This window comes from Protomyctophum parallelum (genome assembly GCF_964188405.1).
Source record: "Protomyctophum parallelum genome assembly, chromosome: 18".
NCBI lineage: Eukaryota > Metazoa > Chordata > Actinopteri > Myctophiformes > Myctophidae > Protomyctophum > Protomyctophum parallelum.
The window spans coordinates 42,385,313-42,395,603 of record NC_139716.1 but is presented as its reverse complement, the minus strand read 5'-3'; the positions used below and the strand labels follow the sequence as shown (position 1 = coordinate 42,395,603).

Genomic DNA, 10,291 nt, shown 5'->3' with positions numbered 1-10,291 from the left:
TCTGTGTGTTAGGCTGTGCAACAGTAACACTTGGTGGTGAACAAACGCTATTTTCGAGCTCGGACACAGGGACAGACCCAGCCACACACATACTGTAGCTGTCTATAGAGCACCGAAGTCTGACGTCACTTTCAGTAGAGGGCGTCAGTCCCCAGGTTCATGTATTTTTTTTGTTGCATTGAAATCCCCATTGAGGCGATTTTAGATCACCTCATATAAGAACTGTGTTTGAAAAATAAACATGTCACCCCGGCCGCTTCACTCATATGGATATGAAGAATCAACTGACTGAGAGAAAACGCTAATGTTACTGCTGCTGAATTAGTTAGATTTTCGCTAGAAGCAGACTGTATCATATATGAGTGACTGACTGTTGCAAACGATACAGAGACACCTCCCTGACAATAACGCCGAGACAGCTTGTTTCTTTTTGGACCACAACGCTTATAGTAGACGATATTAAGATCACCCCATGTTATTCTCCATAGAGAAATCACCAGGGGAATCGTCGGGATGGGCGAGTTACGTCAGGACTTCGGTGCTCTATAGGTGTGGTAATGGTTGCACCACTCAAAAACCTATGTTTCTATCTCAGTGGTGCTCAACCTTTTTCATATCAAGGAGCCCCAGAATGATCTGTTTTTGGCCGCAGACCCCCATCTGAAAATATGTTGTTCCAGGGACTTAAAGGACAACTTTAGTTTTTTCAACCAAGGTTCATGTTTTAGGTTGTTATTAGAGAAACTAAAAGGTGAGTGTTAATTTTCTTTCATTTTCTGCATTATTTTGTTTTGGGGATTTTAGCAGTTTTTGACAGGGGGGCGGGGGCATTCGAGCATGGGGCTAAATATGTATTTTTTTACAAAATATTATGGCGATTTATTATTTTATTTTACTAAACCCCAAGAAATTACATCAGACCACAAAAGATCACAGGATCTATTGAATGTGACAAACTGACATATTGAGCCTATACACACAGTATAAGCCTTCCCCAGTAGGCTACCTTCACATTCAGTAGTTCTTGTGATCTGCTGTTGCCAGATGTAATTTCCTGGCGTTTATTAGGACTATAGTAAACCATGAAAAAAGAAATCACGTAAAATTATGTAAAAAAAGTACATATTTAGCTCCATGCTCGAATGCCCCCGCCCCCCTGTCAAAAAGAGCTAAAATCCCTAAAACAAAAGAAAGCAGCAAATGAAAAAAAAATTAAGACTCATCTTTTACTTTCTCTAATAACAACCTAAAACATGAACCTTGGTTGAAAAAAACTAAAGTTGTCCTTTAAGTTAAAAACGTTCACTGTGAAACAATCAAAAATGTAAAAGATTTGCGACACATTTTCATGGTTTTTCAAAAATAGCCAGATCTGCAAGCTCATAGCGCTATGAGCTTGCAGATCTGCTATTTTTCAACCGTTAAAGTCTAAAATAATGGTTAAAGTTGTTTAAAGCTATATGAGTGTTCCCGGCCTGAAAATAATTCTTCAAAATCCTGACAGTTTTCTGAAAAACAGTGGTGCTCAATATTTCATGTCAAGGACCCGAAAATTATATAATGTAATATGCCTCTGCCCCCCCATCTGAAAATATGTTGTTCCAGGGACCTCCCCAGAAACAAAATATGAATTGAATTAAAAAATAAATAATAATATATATTCAAAGATTCAACGCACATTTTCACGATGTTTCAAAAACAGCAGACCCACAAGTTCATAGTGCGCCACTCGGTGCCGCGCTATGAGCTTGTAGATCTGCTATTTTTCAATAGCTAAAGTGTAACATAATGCTTTAACCCATTCTGACCGGGCACCCATTTTGGTGTCGGCATCATGTTATGCTTTAGCTATTTAAAAATAGCAGATCTACAAGCTCATATCGCGCCACTCGGTGGCGCGATATGAGCTTGTAGATCTGCTATTTTTAAATCTCGTATGAATCTGATCTCAGGTCAGAATGGGTTAAAACACCAAAAGGGGGTTTCCCGGCCAAAATGGGTCAGTGAAATGATTAGGCACATTACGGTCATCAATCTCAACACTGTCATTATTGACTCTTTCTCTGCGTTGGCAGATACTGTACGACAGGTGAGATTTAATGAGTTGTGTTCAGTCTGGCATGCTAGAAGTTTGCAAACAACAACTCATGCAGACTCCTTCATGTGTGTGTACACACACACACACACACACACACACACACACACACACACACACACACACAAACACACAAGTAGTAGTAATTATGCAGAAGAATTGTGTACAGATGTATATCTGAATATAAACATACTTGCAGGCGCGCGCGCACACACACACACACACACACACACACACACACACACAGTGAAGGAATGAGTAGTAAGCAGCCAGTTTGCAATGCAGCAGGCAAATAGAGCGTGACCGTGAGCTTATTCTCTCACTCACAGCGTTCATATTGAGCCCCTCCAGCACCGCTAATTGGAAATGAAAGCACCAAACGAGGGCCATTAATTGGTAATGAATGATGAGTAATTCATTGTTGTCGGTTTGGTTGTTTGTTCGGCCTATTTATTTATTTGGGCTGAAGGCGGAGGAGGCTTCGGGGTGTATAGCCCCATGGCCAAACACGGACAACCGCCATGCATAAAGCATCGGGAGGCAAGTCACTGTAAATGACTGCAAATGGGAATTCATTTTCTTGCAGCAATGCTTTTTGAAGCTATATCGCTTGATGCCATATTTTGTATGCTCGGGGTTAAGGACATCGCGGGCAATGGGGGGGCACTGTGCAGATAATAGGCTCTGCAGGACAGCATTAGTAGGCTATAGTGAGGTTTATTTAAGGCCTATTCATAGTCTGGATTTTCGGTGGGGAGGTGACCACAGCTCCGGTGGTGAGCTGACCACCGGAGCTGAAATAACGTTGAGCGGTGGTGAGTAAAAACAGAGAGAAGGGCTGGAGCGGTGGCGGTGGTTTGCTCTTCACCGCGGCTCAGTGACGTCATGTTGTATAGTTCTGTGGTCACCTAACCACCGTAAATCCAGACTATGAGAGCCTTGAAACACACATACTTCCTGTTATTGCACAAACCCCTATTGCATCGACAGACAGCATAATAAAACATGTATTGCAGCAACAGATCATTTCTTAACCCATTCTGACCGGGCACCCATTTTGGTGTTGGCATCATGTTATGCTTTAGCTATTGAAAAATAGCAGATCTACAAGCTCATATCGCGCCACCGAGTGGCGCGATACGAGCTTGTAGGTCTGCTATTTTTGAAAAAAATCGAAGAACGACTGACATTTTTAGAATCTGATCTCAGGTCAGAATGGGTTCATCAGGACCAGTGTGTGTCCGGCGAAAACCTTGTATGAATCTGATCTCAGGTCAGAATCGGTTAAAGCGAGTGTGACTATAGCGCTGTGGTAGCTCTTATAGCAGCTGTTACTGAATCCACTGGATCCCTGACTTGATCACTCTGTACCGTATACTGCCTAGATGGCAACAGTTCCACCAGTGAGTGACCGGGGTGGGAAGTGTCCTTTATAATGTTCTGTGTTCTTTTGAGACAGCAGGATATTCTACAAGCTGTGTGAACTTGTATAGATCAAAAGTATATAGGGAAAAGTTTGGGAAAAACTGTGGACGCATTGCTGATTTGGAGTCACCACCACCTGGCGCTGCGCCATACCTTTCAGAGACTGCTTGCTTCCATGGCTTTTTTCAGTCTCTCTCTCTCTCTCTCGATGAGGACGAGTTGGGAGGGAACCGAAAGTAGATAAACAAAGAGCCCTGCATTTAACCCATGCTGACCTGAGATCAGATTCATACGAGGTTTTCCACTGGACACACACTGGTCTGATGAACCCATTCTGACCTGAGATCAGATTCTAAAAATGTCAGTCGTTCGATTTTTCAAAAATGGCAGACCTACAAGCTTGTATCGCGCCACTCGGTGGCGCGATATGAGCTTGTAGATCTGCTATTTTTCAATAGCTAAAGCACGACATGATGCCAACACCAAAATGGGTGCCCGGTCAGAATGGGTTAACCGTTACCGTGGCAACTGTTGCTGGATGGCAGCTGCCTCCGTGAGCGTCTGTCGGAGATGAAGGAGTTTACTGCCGTTATACGAGGAGCCGGTGGAGAGAGAGAGAGAGGGGGGGGGTACTGCCGTTATACGAGGAGCCGGTGGAGAGAGAGAGAGAGGGGGGGGGGTACTGCCGTTATACGAGGAGCCGGTGGAGAGAGAGGGGGTACTGCCGTTATACGAGGAGCCGGTGGAGAGAGAGAGAGAGAGGGGTACTGCCGTTATACGAGGAGCCGGTGGAGAGAGAGAGAGAGAGGGGTACTGCCGTTATACGAGGAGCCGGTGGAGAGAGAGAGAGAGAGGGGTACTGCCGTTATACGAGGAGCCGGTGGAGAGAGAGAGAGAGGGGGTACTGCCGTTATACGAGGAGCCGGTGGAGAGAGAGAGAGAGAGGGGGTACTGCCGTTATACGAGGAGCCGGTGGAGAGAGAGAGAGAGGGGGTACTGCCGTTATACGAGGAGCCGGTGGAGAGAGAGAGAGAGAGGGGTACTGCCGTTATACGAGGAGCCGGTGGAGAGAGAGAGAGAGAGGGGGTACTGCCGTTATACGAGGAGCCGGTGGAGAGAGAGAGAGAGAGGGGTACTGCCGTTATACGAGGAGCCGGTGGAGAGAGAGAGAGAGAGGGGTACTGCCGTTATACGAGGAGCCGGTGGAGAGAGAGAGAGAGAGGGGTACTGCCGTTATACGAGGAGCCGGTGGAGAGAGAGAGAGAGAGGGGTACTCTCATAAGTATCAATACTATGATGTAGAAGTACTTCGTTAGTTATACGAGGAGCCGGTGGAGAGAGAGAGAGAGGGGGGGGGTACTCTCATAAGTATCAATACTCTGATGTAGAAGTACTTCATTACAAGTAAAAGCCTGCTGTTCAAAATCAACTTGAGTAAAAAAGTACAAAAGTATTGGTTTCAACGTACTTTAAGTACCAAAAGCAAAAGTACTCGTTGTGCATTATATGTCCCATGCATTTCCAGTTTTGAAATGTATAAAAAAAATCTTTTGAAAATAGCAGATCTCCAAGCTCACAATGCGTCGCATCGCGACACATTGTGAGCTTGTAGATCGGATATTTTCAAATGGTTGAAATTTTGATAAGGCTGGAGTGGTGTATGTTTTTTTTTTAAATAATAACCAAAATCTAAAAAGTAACTAGTATAACTAAAGTGTTAAAATAAATGTAGTGGAGTAAAAGTACACCATTTTGACCTGAAATGTCGTGGATTAGAAGCAATAGGAATGGAAATTGGAAATACTCAAGTAAAGTACAAATTCCTCAAAACTGTTTAAGTACAGTGCTTAAGTAAATGTACTTTCCACCACGTAAATGTACTTTCCACCACCTACAAGCTCGTATCGCGCCACCGAGTGGCGCGCTACGAGCTTGTAGGTCTGCTATTTTTGAAAAAAATCGAAGAATGACTGACATTTCTAGAATCTGATCTCAGGTCAGAAGGGGTTAATCAGACCAGTGTGTGTCCAGTGGAAACCTCGTATGAATCTGATCTCAGGTCAGAATGGGTTAAACTTGCGATCAGTGATAAATTGGATGATCAATGTGACAATGTGTGGCAACAACGCATGCAGGGAGGAAAGGGGCCTCTGTGTGAAAGGATGCCTGGTCTGGACCTGATCCCTTGTAGGGAGGAAAGGGGCCTCTGTGTCAAAGGATGCCTGGTCTGGACCTGATCCCTTGTAGGGAGGAAAGGGGCCTCTGTGTCAAAGGATGCCTGGTCTGGACCTGATCCCTTGTAGGGAGGAAAGGGGCCTCTGTGTGAAAGGATGCCTGGTCTGGACCTGATCCCTTGTAGGGAGGAAAGGGGCCTCTGTGTGAAAGGATGCCTGGTCTGGACCTGATCCCTTGTAGGGAGGAAAGGGGGCCTGTGTCAAAGGATGCCTGGTCTGGACCTGATCCCTTGCATGGAGGAAAGGGGCCTGTGTGTCAAAGGATGCCTGGTCTGGACCTGATCCCTTGTAGGGAGGAAAGGGGCCTGTGTGTCAAAGGATGCCTGGTCTGGACCTGATCCCTTGTAGGGAGGAAAGGGGGCCTCTGTGTGAAAGGATGCCTGGTCTGGACCTGATCCCTTGCAGGGAGGAAAGGGGCCTCTGTGTCAAAGGATGCCTGGTCTGGACCTGATCCCTTGTAGGGAGGAAAGGGGCCTCTGTGTCAAAGGATGCCTGGTCTGGACCTGATCCCTTGTAGGGAGGAAAGGGGCCTCTGTGTCAAAGGATGCCTGGTCTGGACCTGATCCCTTGTAGGGAGGAAAGGGGCCTCTGTGTCAAAGGATGCCTGGTCTGGACCTGATCCCTTGTAGGGAGGAAAGGGGCCTGTGTCAAAGGATGCCTGATCTGGACCTGATCCCTTGTAGGGAGGAAAGGGGCCTCTGTGTCAAAGGATGCCTGGTCTGGACCTGATCCCTTGTAGGGAGGAAAGGGGGCCTCTGTGTCAAAGGATGCCTGGTCTGGACCTGGTCCCTTGTAGGGAGGAAAGGGGCCTCTGTGTCAAAGGATGCCTGGTCTGGACCTGATCCCTTGTAGGGAGGAAAGGGGGCCTCTGTGTCAAAGGATGCCTGGTCTGGACCTGGTCCCTTGTATGGAGGAAAGGGGCCTGTGTGTCAAAGGATGCCTGGTCTGGACCTGATCCCTTGCATGGAGGAAAGGGGCCTCTGTGTCAAAGGATGCCTGATCTGGACCTGATCCCTTGTAGGGAGGAAAGGGGCCTCTGTGTCAAAGGATGCCTGGTCTGGACCTGATCCCTTGTAGGGAGGAAAGGGGGCCTCTGTGTCAAAGGATGCCTGGTCTGGACCTGATCCCTTGTATGGAGGAAAGGGGGCCTGTGGTCAAAGGATGCCTGGTCTGGACCTGATCCCTTGTAGGGAGGAAAGGGGGCCTGTGTCAAAGGATGCCTGATCTGGACCTGATCCCATGTAGGGAGGAAAGGGGCCTCTGTGTCAAAGGATGCCTGGTCTGGACCTGATCCCTTGTAGGGAGGAAAGGGGCCTGTGTGTCAAAGGATGCCTGGTCTGGACCTGATCCCTTGTAGGGAGGAAAGGGGGCCTGTGTCAAAGGATGCCTGGTCTGGACCTGATCCCTTAAAGGATGCCTGGTCTGGACCTGATCCCTTGTAGGGAGGAAAGGGGCCTGTGTCAGAGGATGCCTGGTCTGGACCTGATCCCTTGTAGGGAGGAAAGGGGCCTGTGTCAGAGGATGCCTGGTCTGGACCTGATCCCTTGTAGGGAGGAAAGGGGGCCTGTGTCAGAGGATGCCTGGTCTGGACCTGATCCCTTGTAGGGAGGAAAGGGGGCCTCTGTGTCAAAGGATGCCTGGTCTGGACCTGATCCCTTGTAGGGAGGAAAGGGGCCTCTGTGTCAAAGGATGCCTGGTCTGGACCTGATCCCTTGTAGGGAGGAAAGGGGCCTGTGTGTCAAAGGATGCCTGGTCTGGACCTGATCCCTTGTAGGGAGGAAAGGGGGCCTGTTGTGTCAAAGGATGCCTGGTCTGGACCTGATCCCTTGCATGGATTGGTATTGTGTGGAAGTAAAACATAAAGGAAAGCTGTGGGAGCAGAAAAGTGGCGACGCATTGCACACCATCACGCGGGACTATTAAAAGTTTATCCCGGAAGTCTCAGCGCAAAAAACCCTTTTGTCTTTGTCTTCCACAGGTATTACAACAGTATCATAATAAAAGTAGAAAAAGTGCCCTTCTGGGCACAGGTCTCCACCAGGATAGGAATGTAGGACATTGCAGCTTGCCTTCATCTGGTGGTTGGATAAAAGGGCAACAAAAGTAAAAAAATCTGAAAGACCGGTTTCGTTGAAGGGCTCTAGAGAGACTGTGTACCAATTTGCGTGATGTTTGGACAAAATCTGTATAGGTGTACTGTGCAAAAACTTGTTTTGCACAAAGCGGCCTCCTGGTGGCGCTATAACAGGCCGTTCTGGAAAGTTTGGGGCAGAGGATCATCGTTGGCATCCAGGGAGTGTGTGTGCAAAATTTGGCATCGACCGGGTTAACGGTGGCCGAGATTAGCTGCTCACGGACACACACACACACACACACACACACACACACACACACACACACACACACACACACACACACACACACACACACACACACACGGACGGACGGACGGACACACACACGGACGGACACACACACACGGACGGACGGACGGAGTGCAAAACATACTCTCCCCCCATGCCTTCGGCCTGGTGGAGACAATAAAAGCTAGGGGCCAGATGTAATGAAGTCAGAAGGCATGATAAACCAATGTGTGTACTAACCAGCTTCAACACCACTTTAACCTGTGCTTTTTTTCTAATCACTACTTTGAAAACTACATATTAACATATTACAATGTATGTTAAAGACTTATTGACACACTACTAGTGTCCAGAAATCTACACTGGCAATGTAAAATAATGATGAAATAGCAGATCTACAAGCTCATATCGCGCCACTCGGTGGCGCGATATGAGCTTGTAGATCTGCTATTTTTGAAAAATCGAAGAACGACTGACATTTTTTTAGAATCTGATCTCAGGTCAGGATGGGTCAATCAGACCAGTGTGTGTCCAGTGGAAACCTCGTATGAATCTGATCTCAGGTCAGAATGGGTCAATCAGACCAGTGTGTGTCCAGTGGAAACCTCGTATGAATCTGATCTCAGGTCAGAATGGGTTTAAGCATGATCAGTGAAAGTTGGATGATCAATGTGTGTGTGTGTGTGTGTGGCAACATCTCATGTGCGTGTACAGCCTGATGGGGGAACAGAACCCCTTCATGTAGAAGTATAAAGAAAAGGCAAACTGTGGGAGCAGGAGAGAGGAGCCACGCATTGGACAACACCACGCCAACAGTAAGCACAGACTATTAACCCATTCTGACCTGAGATCAGATTCATACGAGGTTTCCCACTGGACACACACACTGGTCTGATTAATTAACCCATTCTGACCTGAGATCAGATTAAAAAAAATGTCAGTCGATTTAAAAAAAAATAGCAGACCTACAAGCTCATATCGCGCCACTCGGTGGCGCGATATGAGCTTGTAGGTCTGCTATTTTTTAAATAGCTAAAGCATAACATGATGCTAACACCAAAATGGGTTAAAATTCTCCCGGAGCTCCGCTCAAACCCCTTTTCATTCTGCCCTGGCACGGACAGAAGAAAGGCAATCTGGGGGTAATTTTTTACCATTAGGCCTCTCTCATTACGCCTTTCCTCTTCCTCTCATTACGCCTTTCCTCTCCCTCTCATTCACCATTTCTCTTTATTGTCCGTGACACCGGAGCGCTAATTAAACCATTTTGGGCGGGGACGCCCTTTTGGTGTTTTGACTATAAGCATTATGTTATGCTTTATAGCTATTGAAAAATAGCAGATCTACAAGCTCAGAGCGAACGTTTTTTTTTTTTTTTTTGACATCAGGCCTAAATGGCTTAAACGTCTGCGCCGTCGTTGATATTTTCCGAGCGGACCGCCGTCTAATTTAACCCATTCTGACCTGAGATCAGATTCATACGAGGTTTCCGCCGGACACACACACACTGGGTCTGATGAACCCATTCTGACCTGAGATCAGATTCTAAAAAAATGCCAGTCGGTGGCGCGATATGAGCTTGTAGATCTGCTATTTTTAAAATAGCTAAAGCATAACATGATGCCGACACCAAAATGGGTGCCCGGTCAGAATGGGATAAAGAGCGCGGGCAGACCAACAGAGGCTAGGGTCTCTCAATCTCACTCCCTCTCTCTCTCCCTCTCTCTCTCTCCCTCTCTCTCTCTCTCTCTCTCTCTCTCTCTCTCTCTCTCTCTCTCTCTCTCTCTTTCCCAGAGTGTCGACACAATGTAATATTAAACATCCCTGCAAATGAAATAATTTAAGGGCTTTTGAAACGGGTAAATCTGGAGCGTGCCAATTACGCGGTGCATGTCGGAGGCAAGGTTGAAGGAGCAAATTAAAATGTACGGCTCTCCGAGACGCTATCTCAGGTCGCTCAATGGGTTCACAGGAGGGAAGGGGGGGGGCAGTTAGCAAGGATACAGTATGTGTGTTTAGCATGACGTACTTTGATGAATGTATAACATGTGTACACGGTACACATGTACACAGAGTATAAAATACTCTTTTTTCACCTTAATTCCCACTGAGTTAGCCTATTTAAACCAATGATTTTTTTTTTCTTTTTAATCATTTTAGATTTTAGAATTGTC

The 10,291-nt window shown here is 46.7% G+C and overlaps 1 protein-coding gene across 1 annotated transcript in view; it reads left to right on the top strand.

Annotated features, from left to right (window-relative positions):
- Window positions 1-6,036, top strand: part of LOC310876148 (uncharacterized protein) — a gene marked incomplete at its 3' end in the record, with an annotated part of 23,766 nt that extends 17,730 nt beyond the window's left edge. The window contains exons 8-9 of the mRNA XM_083789593.1: window positions 2,076-2,089; window positions 5,936-6,036. Coding sequence (XP_083645719.1) covers window positions 2,076-2,089; window positions 5,936-6,036 — 115 coding nt within the window. The remainder of the gene's footprint in view (window positions 1-2,075; window positions 2,090-5,935) is intronic.
- Window positions 6,037-10,291: the final 4,255 nt, after the last annotated feature.